Source organism: Sander lucioperca, chromosome 9, assembly GCF_008315115.2.
Source record: "Sander lucioperca isolate FBNREF2018 chromosome 9, SLUC_FBN_1.2, whole genome shotgun sequence".
Classification (NCBI taxonomy): Eukaryota; Metazoa; Chordata; class Actinopteri; order Perciformes; family Percidae; genus Sander; species Sander lucioperca.
Genome location: NC_050181.1, coordinates 13231194 through 13253112, shown reverse-complemented (window position 1 = coordinate 13253112; position 21919 = coordinate 13231194). Strand labels below are relative to the sequence as shown.

The following is a 21919-nucleotide window of genomic DNA, read 5'->3' as shown; positions in this document are numbered from 1 at the left end:
CAGGCACTACATTTACATACTATGTGTGTGTGGGTGGGTGTGTTGTGTCCAACTAACCATATGAAGAAAGCGAAAAGAGATGGCAGCTGGGAATAGACATTGGCCAACCCTTCAGGCTATATCATACAGGCCTGATCAGTTTTCATCTAATTTAAATGTACTTTCCATTGAGCCGACCATCTAGCAGTATAACTGATTAACAAGCCACAAAAAAAAATTACTTGCAAGAAAAAAAGGGCGTTTTGATTAATAATAGGCAGTAGTAAACATTTCAATCCGACTGAATAGCAGTCCATTCAGTCCATTGCTTTGTCTTACCTCCTCAAGTGGGCTAACTGCCCCAGCCACTGCTCTGGTAGAGGTTGGGAGGAGGGGGCAGCAGATGGAGGAAGAGAAGATGAGGTCATTGTAGAGGTTGTGACCTCTGGGCTTGTAGGCTGCATGCTCGTAGGTTCCCCAGTAGACAGGCCACACACCTTGTCCACCTGTGGGGAGGATAGTGCAAACAGACACACACCTGTTAAGTTGGGAATATGTATAACAGCATGGGTGGAGCTGCAGGGTGACTTACATAAACCGCCAATAGACACCTGCACAGTTAAAGGCATACACTTAAATAACATATTTCAAAGTGATGCCTTCAATTTGAAATGAGGAATGCCTTCATTTCAGTTGAATGATTGTGGGGTGAAAAAAGGTGAAAAGAATTATGGAGCAGGGAACTTCAGAGTAACGGACAACATGGGAAAACGGTGGGTGAGAAGTGGGGGATGTGATGAAAGAAAATGGTGTGATGAGTGAGTTATTGCCAGGAGGGCTGACAGTTAATGTAGAACATTCCACTAGCTCATGGAGGTGAATGCACGTGCGCACAGTTGGCAGCGATGATGAGTATCTCCAGTGGGCTATTAAAGCCAGCAGCGGAGACAGTGTGGTTATGAGAATGAAGAGGCGTGTGCTTTAAACCAAGAGGTAAAATCAATGACATCTCATTGGCTTAAAAGCCTCTGGCCAGTATTATTAAGTGGGCCTCAATTAGCCAGAGAGACAGAGTGTAATGGCTCTTGGACTGAGTATAGTAACCAATGTACTGTGTATACGCTGCTTTGTCTAGAGGGATGAGTCATTCTACCATGTAAGGGCATCCAACTGGACTAAGTAATATTCAGCAGAACTACTTATTCATCACAGATTTAGAAAAGGGAGCCTTACAGTAAGAAGCAGCAAGGATGATAAAGTTTGACTTCATTGAAGGAGGGCTGCCTACTCATTTTTTAGTGAATTGTTCATACATACACAGTAAAGCACACCTAAACTTTTCTCATAACAGATGAATGATCATATTCCTTCACTGGCGAAGAGTACTTTTTATCAATTACTTCACTGTTTTGAATTAGGGCTGAGTGATGTTTATTGTAAAATCGCAATGTCAAAGAGTGCAACTTTCAAATGTTTTGTAGGTTTAGCCTACAGAACAGAGTAGCCTCCAATGAGTTACAAAGGTTTAGAAATTGGTCAGGCTTCGTACAGTCTATGCCAATATATTAAACAATACAGTGATCAACTCAAGCTTCTAATGCTGCTGATCTGATCTGGACATCCCTAACAGTAAAAAACATCAAAGCAATTGTGCAGACGTTCCTTATACCGTTAGACCCACTGCCAAAGCAATGCAAGTGTTAAGGATGGTGTGTGGGGGGGCCCAAAGAATGGAATGCACAAACAAATACATAAACTTCATTTGGGAAGGAACTGGCAAGCATCTGTGTTTAAATGGTTGTTTGAAGAGGTGTGTCCACATGCTTGGATAAGTAAGTCTGGAAGCAGCTGGAATATGTGTTAACAGTCACAAAATGTGTCTTGCCAGCCTGCTAAAAATACATTTTGCCTCCAGGGTGAGGCAGGCCAGTCATCTCATGTGCCTTATAAATGGAGTTTAAATGGAGGTTTACACACAACAACTGGCTATTCCTGGGCAGTGGGATTGTCAATGGCTCAGGAACATAAGAGATGCTTTCTAGCAGTATAACTAACCACCTGAACAGTTTTCATCTTCATTGCACCGTTTGCACTTCACTCTTCACTCTCCTACTTTTTCTAACTGCTTTCTGGTCTTAAATCCTGTCTTAAGGCAGACGTTGGGCACGGGGAAGGTTGCTTTATTGCATTAACCTTAACTCCTGCCAGACCAATAAAACATGCTCACATGTGGTAGAGTGGCTCACAGCCACACATGCACATAGCCACACATACACTTGCAAGCATGCCACACACACATTACATTGTGGCGGTGAGAAAAGATAGAACATAGCAACTGTTTTGTCCATGTAGCCCTATCAACATACTAAGCCAAATGCTCTGTGCATGTGCTGCAATGCTTCAATAGACAATTACTGTTTAATTCATTTGCATACCGTCTGCACACTTGTAAATTTCCAACATGTACAATGGATTGTTTTATGTAACAAAGTTTGCCAAATAAGCATGGGTTATGGCAAACAAGGATATTTAGAAATTTACAGTAAAGTTTTTTATTTATTTTTTTTATTAGGCCAGAGCTGTCAAAATTGCTCAGTCCACCATTACCAACATTGGCAAGAAAACTATTGTTTGGAGCAACAAAATAAAATGACTCAGTAAAACACCGTTAATTCCAAGAAGAATAGTTAAGCTATACAATTTAAGTAAGTAAGTACGTAATTTAATGTCAAGGCCGATTCGTTTTACTATGCAAACATGCTTAAACCTGTTTATTAACTAAATGTATAAATACTTGAAGTACTTGAAGTGACTGAAGTGAACCATATGCCTCTTCCTTATTTAGCAAAAAATATAAAAAAATATAAAAAAAATAAAAATAAATTCCAGAGATTCAAAACACATATTTCAGACAACATACAGTCCCATGACCTCATGTCCAGACCACAGCGTTTGGGAGGTCTACAGTGCTGTGCATGTGGAAGACAGAGTGTGTGTGTTTGCATTAAAGCGGTGAAGCTGGCAGGATGTGCAAGGGGCAGGTGTGCCAAGGGCTGAGCAGAACCGAGACTAGTCAGAAACAATAGTTACTTTTTTTTTTCAGGAAATAGTGTGTTTATAATGTTTTTCTTTAAAGTTTTAATTCTTCATACTCTTTTTTTCTTAATTCACTTTATTCTGGATTTGGGCCAGACCATGTGCTAAATACACTTCAGCAAATCTAAACACATCCCAATATACCCAAGCAGTATACAGAAAAAAAAATATTTCAAATATCATCAAAAACCCATTGGGGAACTGTTATAGTATGATGCAAATAGTTTAAAAGAGCAGAACAATGTGATGTATGTGTTTGTTTGTTTATTGCAACTAATGGGCAGCCTTGTACCTTCCAAAAGTTTAACATTAAGTTTGAAGTACATTTCATGAGGCCAACGGTGATTAATTTAATTCAGCCCATAAAAAAACTCCATAAAAGGTCAGACCTTCAGGTTATCATTTTTCTGCAGTGGTGATAAACGGAGGATTAAGACAGAATATAATCCTGTTATTGTGAACTTTTCAAAAGAGGCAGACTGAAGTTTTAAATTCAGTGCAATTTTTCACCAGCCTTTGTATGACAATTTGCTATTCTCCAAGACAGAAATGTAAACATCTCTGTAAAATATGAACATTAAGAGGAGGTCACTCACAGTTCTGTTTGTATTCCCACATTATTTTATAAAACCAAACCAAAAAGAAAGATTGGAGAAATGTCGGCATTTCAAAACAAAAACGCTGACACAAATCATTTATAACGCCTAACTAAGCATACAACAGTGTAAACAGAACACAAACTTATCGTAGGGAAAATAAACAATATCCACGTTATGGATCCTCTTGAGAAATGGAGGCATGCTCTTATAGGTTGGATCTTATGACCACATAATCCTGATCAGGCGACAGGTTGAATAATAACATGGGATAGAACACGGCCATAAATCAATTATCTCTTGACCTGATGATGGCGTGAGAATGAAAATCCCATTTGGGCACAGCATGAGTACTTGGTTTTGTATGTGTATGTGTGCGGGAACACCTGTTTGTCCTTGTTAGACCTTCACAATTTCAGCTATTTCGTGGAGCATTCCTCATATGATTGCCTGAGGACAGAGTCTGATGGAGGGGGGCAGATTGGTGGGATGCATGTAGTCCACATAGGAAGACTTTAGGGAAACACAAGGCATCTATTCTATATGTGTATTTGAGCTAGCCAATTCAAAAAAGTGTGTATCAGGACCTGTTTTAATGTGTTTAGCTCAAAATTGACGTGTGTATGTGTGTGTATTTGTGCCTTAAGCACATATGATCCTGTGGCAAGAAAGCGTAAGAGTGCAGCAAGAGAATCAGCTCCAAGCCATAGCCAAGCCCAGGGCCATCCCTCCTCTAGGGGAGTATTGGCTTACAGATAGCAGCGGTGGTCTTGTCTTCCCAGTTTATTTATCAAGGGATTACCCAGTAAAGCTAAGGGAACTTTCTCAGCCCCCTCTCACCTCAGGCACATTGCATTGTGGGATGAAGAGGGCTTGTTCGGTCAATGAAGACCTCCCTTTTCCACTTTTACATAGTTTGTGTGCTAAATGTGTGTATCATAGAGCTGAATGGCTTAAATGGCTCAGATAACTACAAACCACTGGTTCTGCCATTAGTTGTACTTTTTAAAATGAATCTCAGGAATTCATTTCAAGCTTTTTTTTTGCAGTTTTTTAGTGGTGTACATTTGTGTTAGTGTACAGTTTAAGTGTGCATTTATATGTGCAAATATGTACATGTTATGTATTCACAATGGCAAAATGCTCAAAAACTGCAAAAAAAAAATGTATTCATATCCCTGGAAACAGCTCTCGGGACTGCTGCCTACATCCATTATCCAAACCACAGTCACTGTCATCCCAAGACATTGAACCATTTTTTTTCTCATAACCATGAAATATTCACTAACCAGTAAAAAAAAAATAACAGTAGATTCCCGTAAGTGACAGTAATAACACACTGCTGTCAAACACAGAAATGAAAACCATCGGCAGTGCCCTCCTTCTATTTGGGTTTACAAAACAGAAGCCCCTGTTCAGTACTAAGTTGGACCACCTTTTGGAATAGAAATTTCATTTGATATGAATGTTTCCATCTGTACCAGTAACCAACTAGCATACTGAAAAAAATATAGCAAATGAGAGAGCAAAGGAGAGAGCAAAAAAAGAAAGCGAGAGCAAACACAATTAGCTTTATTTGGTATTTGCTTCATTGCGGTTACTAACTAAAAGAGAAAAAAGTCTGAAGAAAAAATGCAATCAGTAGTCAAGTAGGGACATGAGTAGCGGCCACTGGTTCACATACTGGTGGGCTCTTAATTCCACCACACAGGAAGACCCCTGTTACTTTGGCAACATGGTTGTTTATGATGTATTCTCCAAAGAAAACCCAAGGCATCAATTTTATTTCAAATGACTGGAGTTTTTGCTGCCGAGTATCACGATAATTATGTTTAAACAAGTAACAATTTCCTTTCCTAATTGCAACACATGTGAAAATAGAAAGAGAGGGCCTGCTACTTGTCCAGGATAATGTTTTTTATTTCTATTCTATCTACCCATCAAGTTAAAATAAGAGAAATCATCAACAACCTTAGATGTACTGCTTCAGGTGCAGTCTTTCAGGTATATCTGCTTCTGTCCCATCCAAATTACCCCAAAAAAGGCCACAATTACCTGACTTGACTTGGATCAACACTGGATACTATGTGTAACACTTTGTTATCACAATATACTGTCATCCAAGAATAACCACATACACATAGAGAGAGAGAGAAGGAGAGACAGCAGGGATCCAGCCAGATAAAAAACACTGTGTGGGTAGAGCAAGCGCACATATATTTAGAGGTTTATGCCTCGACGCAGAGGTCCAGGGTTCGACTCCGACCTGTGACAATTTCCTGCGTGTCTTCCCCCTCTCTTTCCCCTTTCTCACCTAGCTGTCCTGTCCATTAAAGGCGGAAAAGCCCAAAAAAATAATCTAAAAAAAACAAACAAGAACAAACACTGTTCCCCTTTATTTACGCATTAAGGTGACTACTTGAATTGCGCAGGTCTAGATGTGCTGTGGTGGAGGCCTTAGGTAAAGGAAGCAAGAATGAGCCTGGAAAGTTGCCACTTCAAACCCTAGAACATCTGGGGAAATCTGGGTGGGTAAGGGGAACAAGGAAGTCTCTCTCCTCCCGCAACAACACTTTTAGGCTGTGTCTTATGTTTAACCACACAAAAAAGAGACAGATGTGGGCTTTAAGGTGTTGAGTTTAATCAGACCATTATGGCCTCAAACAGTGGTCAACCCAGGACGAGGACAGTAGTAGTTCTTTTTTTCTTCTATATAATAGACAGCAAGCCGACTGTAGGGTCTACTCCGAAATAATAACATGCCTGGGTTTCCAAAGATGATTTAAAAAGTGGCTCTGGGTGGAGCAGGCAGCATTTCTATCAAATGCTGATCTACAATGAGAGGGTTACACTGTAAATGATGAATATTGCAGTGTGTAGAGCCAGTTATTTACATTAAGTATAATATTTACATTTACATATTGGTTCTCAAACTTTTTTTCAATAATGTACCCTCTTTGAAATATTTTTTTATCCAAGTAACCCCTGACCAGCACAAAACATTTTCGGTAGAAAACGAAAAGCCTAGCTATATAAAAAGGCACAATACAGCGCTGCGTCGTCAGTGCCTGGTTCACTAAACAACAATATTGTAATTGAAAAACATTTAAATGCTACATTTCAAATGTTTAGCATCACTAAATCCATGTATTATACTGTTATATAATTATAATTATATACATATGCATGCCTGATTTTAAATAAACATTTAAAAAAATAATCTCACATATCCCCCTACAGTACTCCAGTGTCTCCCTAGGGGTACGCCTGCCCCAATTTGAGAAACACAGCATTAACAGATGAGTTTCTTATAGCTAGATGTCTAAGGTTAAGACTTATAGGGAATTTCACTCATGATCTATGGGTGGTGATTGTTCTATCTAATTAGACCTGTTGATAATAGAACTACTGTTTTTTCATGCACCTATTCAAGTTAGGGAACAATGTTTCAGCTGATGAAAGCCTTCAATAGTCCTCCATCAGCAATGAAGAACTTTTCTCTTCCTAGCTCTTATTAACCTTTAGAGAATAACGTCCTCTTCCAGCTTGATTTTACATTTTAAAGGGAACTGCTCAACACTAACTCACTTGTGATTAAAGAGGTGCTATTTTGGACATTTCTTCTTCTTTCTCTATAGAGCTCTCCCTACAGCTTCGGAATAGATATTTGGCAGCTCTTATGTTTACTTTACTTTACGTTTATTTCCTTTTTCTCTGGTCCTCCGACAATGCTTTCCTAGCTTTCTGCTTCTTTTGTGCCGGCTCAGCCATGACGATAGTGTGAAAAACTCCATCGCTACCTTGTTAGCCGGTTCCTGAATGGGCGTATGTGTGCAGTGCCGTGAAGCAATTTGTTACATCGCGAGACCTGATATCACGCGATACTTCCTGACGCTGAGGCCGCTCACCGGCCGAAAGTTGCAAGGGTGGTTTTTCCGCTCACAGGTGCTAGGGGGGAGCGAGACGACCACCATTCAACTCGAAAAAAGTCATATAGCCATTCCAATGACTCCGAAGCTGTTCAGTTAAGGTAAATTAAGCTAAAAAATCTGCATAGTTCCCCTTTAAGTCATATATTTCTAATATAAATATATAAAAGTGGCACCCTTTTGCTAGAACTAATTCTGGGTTACACTTTACTTGAAGGTATCTACATAAGAGTGACATGACACTGTCATGAACGTGTCAACATGAACATAACGCTTCTTTTAGTAAGTGTCATTTGGTTTTTTGTCATGACAAGTTATGGTTAGAGTTAAGGTCCATGTGTCATGACTGTGTCATGGCAGTGTCATGTGTTCATGACAGTGTCATGTCACTCTTATGTAGATACCTTCAAGTAAAGTGTTACCTAATTCTGACTCAAGTCCAGGAAGAGAACAAAGTTTAATCAGAAATTCTTATGTCAAGCACTGATATACAATACATGATGCACAAGGTAACAGATGCCATTACAAGTATCTTATGAAGGTGGGACATCATCAGTAATGGCAGAATGTTGCAGGTTCAAAACAAAACATGGCCATGGAGTGAGCTTGTCTGATTAAAAGACCTACAGTGTAAAACTTGTACGACTAGTAATTGCCATCTGATAATGTTAACCTGATGCTGTGAACAATTGAACTAATGCCATCCTTCACATGTGTGTGTGAAGCAACACTTCAGTTGATTTGGTCAGGAAAGATTAAAGCCGGTGACTATAAGAGCACACTGTAATTGAAGAATAACTGTAAAGACAAATGTGTGTGTGTCATATGAACTGTAAAAAACGCCAATTCCTATCAATTAATGAATTACTGAATACAGAAGAAAGCAAACATCAATGATCAATTAATGGGTTTGGATCTGTTCTCAACATTACGTATTCTGGGAATAATAATGTGTTAATAGACTATAGAAACGAGCATTGAGCGAGAGAGTTTAGATAATTTACATTACCCTTCTATCCTTATTTTCTTTTCTCTCTCTATCCCCGACAAGCCTTCTATTTCATCCTTTTAAAGTCTCTCTTCATTCTTTCTAAATCACTTTGTCTCCAACTTTCTCTTCAGGCTTCACTCTGCAGTCTCTGTCAATCAGTCCCCCCCTCCCCGTCTTTTTCTCCCACTCTTATCCGAATGATGTCAGTGCTAATTAAAGGGAGACTCAGTCCCTCGTATATCACAGGGAAAAGTCCTTGAGATTTCAATCAGTAAAGAGAACATTGAGTTTCTCTCTCCACATTGAGGCGTGTTTACCATGATTAAATCACTCACAGATGATCTAAAAATGAGAGGCCCCTCGGTTTTTCCTTGGAGTTTGTTGACAACGCTTGTTGTAAACAAATTTACGACAATTACAGACACAAAATGTGGCAACGTGTCTCAGAGGATTCTAGTGGTGTTATGCCACAGAGATAGAGGAAAAGGCGACGGAGGAAAAGTCAAGTGAGTTCATCTCGTCTGTGTCTTCGACATGGTGTAATATACGAGCGCAAGCAAAGAAAATAAGCTGATGGATAGAGACTTTGAGAGTCCACATGTCCATTTGAAGCCTTCCAGTGAACCAGCAACTACCACTAAAATCATAACACAGATGCAGTCGGCATTTGTGTTAACTTCACAGCAGCAGCTGCATGTTATTATCAGCCAGCTAGCTCAAGTTTAGAGCTGCTAAAACACCAGGCAAGTGGGCACCCATGCAGGCATCAGGTGAGGATGTTATATGAAGATGACAGGGATGGCTGGGGCTATTTAAAGGGTGACAGACAGTCAGGGGGAGAAACATGTAAGGGTAGGAAGGATGGCTTTACAGAAGGGTAAAAAAGCCATGTGGCCAGGGGTACTGACCAGTGGATTGGTGGTATGTTTTGCTGAGATATCTAAAGTAGTTTACCACATTTCATTTAGATGCACCATTATCTAGAACCAAATCGTTAAAAAGGCCCTGATCTGGGACTGCTCCCAGATACAACAGAACAACTTGTGTCATTTTAAAACAGCTTATAATGGACTGATGCAATATAACATGATGAGGTGTCCTGATTTACTAGATAATGGACAAGGTAGAGGCACAAACCCTGCATCATGTCACAGCATTTTCCTTTGTCACAATTTATTACCTGAATCAAATTGCCTTAAGACTTTGATTCATCCAGTCAGTGACAACCTGTGACCAGTGTAGCGAGGACTTAGGGATACGAGCATTGATATTGATACGTATTAGTCTCATAAATGCCAACATCAACAGATTTGTATGCCTGTCAACCATCTTCCTTTTTCTTGTCATCCCTCTACCTCCTGTCATTTCTTATTCTGTGTGCAACACTCAATCTGAGTAGCAGACCTAAAGCTCTGAAGGAAAGCTCCACATCACAACAACATTTCATCAACTTATAATCAACTACATATCTGAGAAATGATATGATTTCTAATTATATGACTCCACCAATCCAAGTCATGGGCCACAGAGAAATATAATATACTAAGGACCACTGCTTTATGTTCAAATCCAATTTTAATGGCCCAGCAATCAATCACATGGCGATTGCTCACTGTTACGACTGCATTTCACATACAGAGGAAAAGAAATGCAGACATTTTTTTGTGGTGTGTGTGGCTGCAGCATATTATCAGCAGCAAGGCAACCACTAAAAGACGGAAGAGGAGAGCGGGAAAAGATGTGCGAGGGTGGCTGAGGGGAAGAGAGGCTGAAGCCACCATCATTAGCTAATGGACTGCTGAGTAAGTCAGTCAGTCAGTCAGTCAGCTTGAGGGTCAGACGCAGTGCCAAAAGCGTGTATAGATTGGCCATGAGCGCATTTTGCGTCAGCTGCCATTCTGCTAACAGTCTCAAATATTATACAGAAACCATATACAGTATAAAGGCCTGAGCCTGTGTAGCTAATCCTTTTAAATAAAGTGACCTCCAGAGGTACTAGCTGGTGTCAGAGTCTCAAACCCTTTTACATTATATTACATTAGTGAAATATAAACAACTCGTTTTTCCAACCGACCCCATTACATAAAGTACAAAATCTGAAATGCTAAATGAATTACACATACAGTAAACAATTACATTACAATATCAAAGACATCTTAGTAAAATCTGTAGAAATGCAACGTCCTTTTATTGTCACAATGGTAACTAGTAAAACACTGTCAGAGTTAACTGACAGTTAGTCAGTTAACTCTAAAATAACCCGGGTACAGCTCTGGTTACATTTTCACTACACCTGTAATAATCTTAATTAGCTTTAATTCATGTGGCAGTGTATGCCATATAGACAGAATTCTCTTTACAAAATAAAATGGCAACTGCCCAAAAGTAGTTTTGCCAGTAATTCTGTCATACATCTAGTTCCTCCATTTCCCCTGGTCTTCCTCGCTTAAATTATCCGGGGAGAACTGATTGAAATATAAACAGTAATGTCCAATTATTACTTTACAGCAATTCCAATAACTTTGCCCTTTACAGTGCTAGCAATCTTTATGTCCATCATATTTAAGCACCACTGTTATCATTTATTTTAGGCATCCAGTAATAACTGTTTTAGTCTGCAACATCTTGAATTAACTTCCTTGTCTTGCATATTAAAGTTTCTGGAAAATATATTGGGAGACTGTTAATTTTCTATATTAACCACAATGGCCTAATACATACCACAATATTACCGGTATGGCAAAACTATCTGGTAGTACACATTGTATATATAGAATAGAGGTCGACCGATAGTGGATTTTACCGATACCGATAGCTAGGTTGGGCCGTATTTGCCGATAACCGATTAATCGACCGATAGTATTTATAACTTATACAGTTGACAAAATACATACATTGTTTCAAAAAAAGTCCAGACGCTTTTGTCAATAATCAAAATAATAATGTCATATTTATTGATATTACACCCACAGCAATGCTACACAAGCATGTGTGTTGTCTAAAACAGTTCTCCTACATATTTGGAGTCATCCAGTGCAAAAATAAACATAATGAGCATTATGATTCATATAAAGGACAAACAATCTCAAAACAGTGACGCCATTCTTCTCTGTAGAACGGTTTAGAACGGTAACAGACGATCTCTGACCTGGGGTGATCTATCTCTCCCACTATACTCTTTGTTCTCGCTTGGATGCCCATATAAGGCGTAATGTGTGACGGACCTGCCTTCCCATTGGTTGAAAACATAAACAAAGGCATCATGGGAGATTCCCTTGTCGGTAGCACCTACTGTCTATGGGTAGCACGGAGTTAGCGGCAGAAATGACCGAAAACGTGATGAATTATGGACATCAAGTGGATAAATCTTGGATGTAACAGTTTGGATTTAATGCTCAACAACCCCGAAAAAAGGCACAAGTTCCAGGCTGGATAGAAAATCACCTGTAGAGGCTAGAAAGACACCAAAGACACCCCCGTGACGGCTAACTCGTTAGCTTTTAGCTGCAGCAATAAGTAAGTCTCTATGTTTAACTGTTATTAAATTATCTAAATATGAATCAGAGGTGCCGTTTGGGATCGTGGACGATCCTTTAGGGTTCTGATTCTGACATTTGGGTCGGACTTTTTAGCGTTTATTTTTGTCAGTGTTTTAACCGCTTGAGGTAAGTTAGCCTACTACTAATGTTTAGCGTCATCTCAGCCTCGAAAGCAAACAAACATACTGTTGTGCTGTTCTTTCTCTACTAATGCAGCATCTATTCAACAAATTAATATGTACTGTATACATACCTTTTTGCTGCCGATGCTTTAAACGCGCATCTGATGTCAGCCTTCTCCGCACAGCATGTGCTCTCCGTGCAGCGCGCAGTAACACGTGTCGAAAATAAACAACACGAGGCATCAGTGATAGTTTTTATTTCGCCTCTGTAATGCATGATGCCAGCAGACCCTTCTCAGCTCTCGCGTACTGTGTAATGAATGACAGCGCGCGCTTCTCAGCCGCTCCAGCAACGGACGCAACCATCGGTATGGATTTTTGCCGATAACGATTGTTCCACCAATCAACTATCGGTGCCGATTAATCGGCAAAACCGATGAATCGGTCGACCTCTAATATAGAACATATCATCATATTGCCTATTGCTATGCTAAAACCATAAAAATACAGGGTTGCAGAGATGGGATAGGGGAAGTAAAATAAGAAACTGTGATAACAACAACAAGTTTATTTTCACACCAATGATATTCCTTAAATTTTTTGTGGGATAGGGTAAAAGAAAAAGGCGCTTGCAATGTAAGCCACTGCTGTCTGTTGAGGTGCCGCCATGGTGAATGGAAACCTTCCAGTCATCCCACTGGCCCTTGTTTCCATTATCTTAAAGGCCCAGGCTGCTATTACCATTCCTCCATAAGACTGTAATGAGAAGCTAGGGTTAAACCAACAAGTGGATAAGGTAGACCTGTGTATAAACTGCTCTAATTAGGACCACTGGTACTATTTTCTTATAAGCAGACTATTAAGCTCTCAGTGAGCAACTGCGTGAGTGAATGAATACATGAGTGAAAACATGCTTATGTGTGTTAAGAGTTAAGTCTACTCATCTTTAGCAAGTAGGAGATAAAATGTTCTCCTCCAGGTCATATGAGCCATATCATTTTTATGGCCATGTCAATAAACAGCAGCAGCCTGTGGCCTCTCAAGCACAGTTGACTCTGGAGGGAGAAACTTTAATATGAATTCAACAGGGCAGCATTCAGAGGGAGAAAACCTCACTAAACATTGGAGCTACCATTTGCACTGGGGCCCAATAAGAGTAGCCACTTTTACTGGATATTTTCCAATTTTCTCTTAATTGTGTCTACTCGACATAATCCAGCACAAGGCTCCCCCAACATCCATAACCATAACCACTTCCTTTCCAGCCGCGTTCACGCTCCATCTCAATAAGAGCAGGAATGTATTTAAACAGAAACTATCCTTCTGCTGCGCCACATAACTATCAATAGCTGCCTTTCAGTTTCACGCGTGCCGCTAGTATTGTCACAGGGTGGGCCGCACATCTAGGCTCCTTACAGGACTTCTAAAAACCTGATACCTGCACATGGTGTGGTGATGTGTGTGTATACTGTACGTACAGTACATGTGTTATGACCCAGGTCCTACACTATGACGTATTGCAACATACATAGTGCAGACTCTGTGTAGCCTGCAGCTCTCTAAAGTGAGAGAGAGAGAAACCACAAAATGGTTTGGGATAATATCCCAGTATAAAACCACACAGTCACAATAATTCCTTTAATAACATCTCTTTATATTATTCTGACACGGCAAAAAACAGAGTTACTTCTTTGTTCTTGACTTCACATATACAGCATAACGTTATAAAAATCAACAGTGGGTTAAGCAAGGTATTTGCACTTTATTTGCTGTGCAGTAAGATAGTAAGGATAATTTATAAGAAAATATGAAGATAGGCGTTTCAAATTGAGTGTTCATCTAGGAGGGGGTATATGGAGGTGTAAGGGTGAAGGTGGCTATGCTGACACAGTAGTTGTGCACTGGAGACTTAACAATTTTCCTTGACAGGCCACTGTGGTTTAATAAAAACATACTGCGATTTAAAAAGGCCATGGGTTCTAGGTGATACATGGCAACAGAACGGTGTGTTATTCTGTGTGTGGCTAAGTGTGTGTGTGTCTGAGCGCTTAAGTGAATGGATAAATGTCGGTGTTCATGTTTGCCCTGTAGCCTGCGTGAAACAATGAGAGCACAGAAAATGGTAGCCGCCAGTGTCTGACTGGGGGCCACCTCCTTTTCCAGCAACAATTCTCTTGGCCCTTTTTTCCAGCTGGCTGGGTCTAGTTTGTATGGCCTAGCTGGAACCCTTTCAATTCTGTTCCACTTGTCCCTGTGCTGGGCTCCCTGCTCCAGGCTTGCTTGCCACCCCATGAATACCAAGCAGGCATACACACACACACACACACACACACACACACACACACACACACACACACACACACACACACACACACACACACACACACACACACACACGTACATACACATACGAAATACAAGCTGGGTCTCTCTCTGCATAGTTATATTAGGTCAGTCTTTAAGCCTGGGTAACCAACCCTCCTCTGTCTGCACATGCATGTGCTTGCAGTAAGTGTCTATGGACATGGATGTGTGTGTTTAATTTAAGTGTTTAATGTATAACCATTCAGGCTCTGTGATGTTCCCAACTTGAAATGGTACCACACCAGTGCTTTTGCATGTGTAAGATCATTAACTACAAATTACTTGCACTTTATGTTAATGCCAACCATTTTCCAAATTGCTATACATTTTGAAATGTTTTTTTTCACCTTCCAGGCAGACGTTTGTTTCAGTTAATTCTGGTACAAACTTTACAGTATTGAGATGTCTAGCAGTATTGTAGAGTTAGACAGACAAGCACTACAGCACACTACAGTACTGTGATTACTTTTTTTTTCAGTAATATAAGGGATTACAATTTGAAATTCAGTAATTACATAACAGTTACAGTAGTAATCCCAGTAATGATATGCTACTTTTTACATTTTGGGGGGGTCTGCTTGTTTGCTTGCCAGGAGTTGGATGGATGGAGGGATGATCAGTTTTGTCTGGACCTCTTAGCTTGGTGTAGGAGTTTTTTAATCTTCTGGTAACTTAGTCAATTTTTATTTGTACGCTCCTTAAAGAGGACATGTTATGCTTATTTTCAGGTTCATACTTGTATTTAGGGTTTCTACTAGAACATGGTATAATGTTCAAAAAACACATTTTTCTCATACTGTCTGTTTGAATATACCTGTACTGACAATCTGTCGTTTTAGCACCTGTCTCTTTAAGCCCCCCTCCCGAAAAAACCCAGTCTGCTTTGATTAGACAGTTTTCCCGGTCTTCCACATGTTTGCTCTCTGCGTCTCTGCTATTATTGCAGCTGGGGAATAACTGTAACGCCACAGTGGCGGCACTGTATACTACCTAGGCTATAGGTAGTATAGCTGTAACATCACAACCGTACAGAAGACCTGATGACTCGTTCAAATGCACCATTACTTAATCCATTTATTATACATTTATTATTTACATAGCACCTCAAACTGGTTCATAATAAAAACAAAGAGATGAAAATCTCACTTTTTACAATATGGAACCTTTAAACCTGTAAACTTGGCCTCTTCACTAAGTTACCACAGCAATCACTAGTCTTTGAGAATAATTGACAATAGTTCTTTGGAAGACTGCACTGTACATTAAGTCAAACAGCCAATAGCCAAGTCGAAGTTTAATCCACTAACAGCTTGCCCATTATGGCTGCTATAGTGTTGTCTTACAGTTTTAGTCCAGTTCTGGGAACATTTCCAGTGCAGACTTGTCTACAAGTGGTACCATTAAAGATATTAGGAAACAACTGCACCATACATAACCCTATCAACATTTTAAGTGTTGGTCTTCCCTTCTGTGGTCCCATATTCAACACAGTAACTCAAAGTGACAAATATGTATATAAAAACTTGTGTAACTAGTCATAACCAACTAATAAGATGAAGATGGGTAGGGATGAGGATTAGACAATATCAGAAATAACACAGACTATTTCCACAACTGGGCGATGTCAAGTCCAGCCACCTACTCAGAGAGGGCCACTAAAGGTAGGGGAAGTATGATGTCCAGAACTCTCCAGCTCATGCCCAGGGGAGAGGCATGTACAAGTGCTCCTATAGGTTAATTTAAAAACATTGGAAACACATGCACTGCATCAACAACCATGACGAAAATTTAAAGGGGAGAGGGAGACGCAATAGGGACTGAATGCTAGTGAAAATGCTTGCTATGTTCCTCTTGATGATGTACTTAAATCTCTGCTAATCACCTTCTGCTCCCTGGTGTATGACTCACGTTACCTTACACCCACGTGCATGACCCCACCCTATATAGAGAAAGGAGGGTATTGCTTAAAATGTGAAGATAACGATCACAGTGTACCGTATCTACTGAAAACGCTGATTTAAATGTTATCTCAAATGAATCAAATGGCTGACATGCAAACAGAATAACTACTCAGTGTGTATTACATCTTATGTGTATTATATGTTCCTTGGTATGCAGGGATATGTGTAAAACGAGGGAACTATTACAGAGATTTAATCTCAAGTTTTACAGTCACAGTAAGTTGTTTTAAATTGAAAAATTAAGCACAATTGTCAACTCTAAATGGTGCTTTTGTTTATTCAGTATAGTTTAACCATAATGCTTGCTGTGACCATAGAAATACAAATCTAAGATAAATTGCTAAACAAATGCATTTTAACTGTAGATTTAAATGCAGTGCCAGTTTTAAACTGAATGAACACCTTTGTGTTGTGGACATCCAATTTAAAACCATAGGCTATATATCATAAGGCATATGGTGGTACTCACAGCATGCAAGTGCACAAAATCCCCATTTTATCCACTACTTTTCTCATTGTCATCATAGTCAAAAAGGGATTTATAATATCCATAAATAGTCAGAACCTTTAAAACGATGATGACTTTTAGCTGCCTTGACATTTGGAAAAATCAGTCCTTCTCTAGCCTCAGCTCAGCCTGAATTTATTTAGAAGGAGGCTGAACTTTTTTATTTTGTATAAATATTATTTTTCTCTGAATAGTTTCAACACTGTGCAAACATTAATGCTGTGTGCAGCGTTCTTTGTTGCATCGATGGAAAAAAAATTTCACAACCCACAATCAGCCTGCAAAACCTTTCCAATCAATACATTGGACACTGCCAAGGTACATGTATGAAACAAAGACGTTAAACAAAAAGGTTTGAAGGCCTTTTGCATGTGCCATTAAAGCTGCTGATCTAGTGTGTACTCACCGTGGCAGTGATGAGTGGACCATGGAGCTGTGCGTAGAGTAAGGCATCATTAACATGCTCCCTAACCCCCAGCAGGGCTAGTTCCAGACTGTGGTGCCCTGCCATGGCGTGGGTTAGTTGCTCCAACAGGCTGGTATACCTCCTCCAAGGCTGATCCAGCTCTGACACGCTGGCCAAGCAGCCTCGCATTATATTCAGACAGTAGCCCACGCAGGGCTTGATGAGCGTCAGGCCTCTGCAGTGGGAGCAGTACACCATCTTCACCAGGCCCTTCACACACTCTTTGCTCATGCTGACATTTTCAGTGGCATTCATCACCTCCAGACCCTCCTCCAGGGCCAGGCCCAGTTGTCTCCCGGCTCCCAACGCCCCAGCCAGCTCCTGGGCCATGACGGCTGGATGAGGCCCAAAAGGGTTGACATCCTGCCTGATCATACGTAGACAGTCACCCATTTCACTGCCCATCATCATGCTGCCATCAATGCCTGGATTGATGAGCCGTGTGTAGACGAGTGGGAAGAGGTTGTTAAAAAATTGGTGAACTGACACCTCCATGGAGACGTTGGCCCCGCGGAGGTAGAGGGAGAGTGAGGAGAAGAGTTGGTTAACATGGGGTAGGGCATGGCGGGACAGGGATGAGTAGGTTCCCTCCAACAGAGAACTCAGGTGGCCCTGAGAGAAGGACAGAAGGTACTGGAACATGTCTGCAAAGAGAGCAAAAGAGAAACACAGGGATAAGAGATAGAAGAAAAGACAGATGACATTTATATGAGAGGAATATTGATAATCATTGATGACATGATTTACAAGCTCTCCATGAAATGAGTAAGGCATCCAAAATGCAAAGACATATCCAAACCCTGGCTCCTGACCCTGGCTCGTTTGTATCAGTAAGTTGGGTTGAGAAACCAGTGTCGAGTTTTTCTATAATGTGGTTGGATATCATTGTGTATGAAGTCATCACCCCAATAAGGAAGTCTTAAGGACAGAAAGAGACAGAGACAGACAGTGAGACAAACACACACAGACACACACACACACACAGAGAAGAGAGAGATTTTAACATTTGATATGAGAAGCAACCGCAAATCAGTTCACATTTTCTTTGGCAAATACTATATATTCCAGATACTGCAGGGGTGTTTGACAGGCCACCAGCCTAACACACACACACACACACACACACACACACACACACACACACACACACACACACACACACACACACACAGTTTAGTCATCAGGTTCTTACGGTATGTAATTTCCTGGTAAGCAAGTGAAACTGTAAAGCAATCAATGACGTCAGTGCAGAGGCTGATTAGTGCCAATGAGGTGCCACTTCTTGCCAAGCAAGGTACTGTAACAGAGTAGAGAGACGGAATGACAGAGGGTAAAGCAAGGGCGAGGAAAAAAAGACATGACATTAAGAAAAACAGCTTGACTCTCGTTCCTGGTCATTTTCTCTGCTTTTTCTCCAATATACCCCTTCGCCTGTCCTCATTTCACTGGCTCACTGATATGGTTTATAATTGAGTCTAATAGAAAATTAGTATTAATTTGATCAAAAATTATCACATAAGAACAAAAAAATGCTCTATCATGCTTATTACAGACATGAGGTGACTTCTACAGTAGAGTCTAACTCATCCTTTTGTCTCACAATCTCCTTTACTACCCGTCCACTTAATCTTGTCACTTTTCATTTTGTTTCCCTTGTGTGTGTGTGTGTGTGTGTGTGTGTGTGTGTGTGTGTGTGTGTGTGTGTGTGTGTGTGTGTGAGCGTGCCTGCCTGCCTGCCTGCCTGCGTGCGTGTGTGTGTGTCCTGGACACAACACTCTCCTATGGGGTGTGATGTCAGCTTAAAAGCATGACAGGACATGAAGGAGCAGTAGCAACTGTACAGAAATTGAGACAGGAGAAGGAGGGTGCTAACGCCCCACCACCATACTGTACACACACACATACATCCATAAAATTAAAGAAAAAAAGTAAGGATAAGCCCACAGTGTGACAATTGTTAACTTGGACCTAAGTTGTTTTTTTTTTTTAAACATGTCCTTGATGTTAACACTTACTTATTCATTTACATATTCAATCTCTAGCACAGTGATTGTTAACAAATGCGTGTGTGTGTGTGTTTGTGTGTGTGCCTGTATGTATCCAGCCCCTCCCGGCTCACAGACAGAAGGATAACAACAGTCATGTCCTCCTCAACAGCTGCACTAATATGACCGCTGTCTGTGACACACAGGGACTCCCCACTGGCCAGCAAAAGGCCCAACTCATTTGTAATGCACCAGAAAGCACCATCGTCATGATCAGACCCCCGCCAAATAACATTCAAAATTATAGCCGATTGGATGGGTTTTGAAGAGCGTGACTGTGTGTGACAGAAATATAGCAGACACACATGAAAAGTAATGGGCTGTTAGGGATTTTTACTGTAAAGCAAAGTCTGACTGTAGGTGGAGAGCAGTCAGAAAGACCTCCCGAGATGACCAGCCAGAGACAGACCAAGGAGTGCACCAAAATGAGAAACACAAAAAAAAGGAATGAGCAAAAATAGCATTAGATTTGCAGATAAGTTACAGTTTAAGTCCCACATCAATGTCTCTTCAGCCTGTCGGGCTGCGGGGTTGGTACCAGTGTGCGGTCTGCCTGCCAGTCAGACATTTACACCACAAGATGTACCCACAGGCTTAGGTTACATGGAATTACATAATGTTATTATAAAATGATCATGCTCAGAAATACCATGGTTTAATGTTACTCTCTGTGAGCCGTGGTGGGGGCAAAACAAAACTAGACTAATCTACGCAACAAGACAATCAAGTTTTCTCTAACAGACAAATTGAAAAAAAAAAATTCTTCTTAAACTTCTCAAGAGCACCATGACTGGATGCACATATTTCAAAGGGTTTCTGACAGGATCATTAAATCCTTAAGACATTCCGTACTTGTTAAAAAAACTCATATTTTTATTTGCCAAGAGAGTGACACTAAGAGAAAAACATGAAAGAGGAAAAAAGGGAAAAGAATGGGAGACCGCCAGGAAAAATGGAATAAAAAGAAGCGACTGAACTTTGAAGAAGGAAAAACAACTACTGTAAACGTGGACTCCACCTTGCGAACATGCTCTGACATCTGGATTCATTTGGCCCCTGGGTCCGGAGCACTTCCCTGTCTCTACAGAAGTACAGAAGTAGGACAAAGAGTCCACCTTTCTTCCTCTCCATACTTCCACTGACAAACAAAAAACTGGATCCCATGGTTCATTCATTTTAAACATCAGTTATTTTCTGTTCTCTATCAAGTCCTCTCCCACGCTCAAATGTATCCGGTTACTCATTCTGTGATAAATCAAGCACTGCACTTTCCAGTACTGGGAAACTGAGTGATAACAAAAAAACAAGAAACCAGCAGCTTTTTAAGTCCTAACTACCATTGCATGATAGTCAATTGGGTTTGATTGTTCTGGCTGACCACAGTGTCTGAATGTGGATCTGACCACACTCCATTCAGACACGCAGTCATGGGTGGCTATCATTACCATGTCACATACTCATACCCATCGGTAAGCCTTTTGGGAAATAAAGTCTGGCTGGATTGAGGCTATTTTGCATGGAGCAATTATCTTTAATTTCCAAGGAAGTCCTAAAAACTCTGAAATTCAAAACACATAATTGTCAAGCTAACTATACAGGAATAAATGAACAGGCTTGCTTTGTCTGTGGCCCTGTGCGGCTAATCTGACATGCTCTCTGCTCGGAATAAACAAGGTATTAAATGGATAAAAAAGCAGCAGTGGCAAAGTAGAGGAGGCCTTTGTCTTGCCGTGGCCTAAACTGAGAATGTATTATGACTCTGGGATGGGATATTAGACCATATCTTTCCACCAACGCTATGCCAATGCCACTCTCTGAGATCATTGGGTGTAATCATAAGAAGCTATTTCCACTTTACATTCTGCATGGCAACCCAGTGTTTTACTGGCACAATTAGCGTCACCATGGTGAACCTTCCACAATAACAGAGTCAAAATAAGCACAGTGATTTAAGTCACAACTATAGTGTTCTTATAGTGCCTTTGCTGATTTTTAAGCACTCTCACACTGAGAGAGATGCATGTATGCGTGTGTGTCTAACAAGTTTTAAATAAACTTTGAAATAAATGTGAATTAGGCGCATTTCCATCCACTGGTTTGGAGCGAATAAATTTGGCTGTGTAAAACGTAGTTTCGTCAGAAAATGGCAGTATAGGCTACACTTTATGCATGGCTGTAATCCTAAAACTCTACCTAAAATTAAAAAGCGGAAACACAAAATGTATATACTATTGAGGTTAACTATGAGATGATGGGTAAACTGTTAAAACAAAGTGTTGCATTCTTGATTTCACATCGATGAAAATATTTCGATCGAAAAAAA

At 40.4% G+C, this 21919-nt stretch overlaps 1 protein-coding gene across 3 annotated transcripts in view; it reads right to left on the bottom strand.

Moving 5' to 3' along the window:
- gpc5c (glypican 5c) overlaps positions 1-21919 on the bottom strand; it is a 126971-nt gene that overhangs the window by 72807 nt on the left and 32245 nt on the right. For all 3 annotated transcript variants that reach the window (XM_031281127.2, XM_031281125.2, XM_031281126.2), the window contains 2 exons: positions 17492-18195; positions 319-485 (listed from right to left, as the gene is read on the bottom strand). In XM_031281127.2, the coding sequence (XP_031136987.1) occupies positions 319-485; positions 17492-18195 (871 nt within the window). The remainder of the gene's footprint in view (positions 1-318; positions 486-17491; positions 18196-21919) is intronic.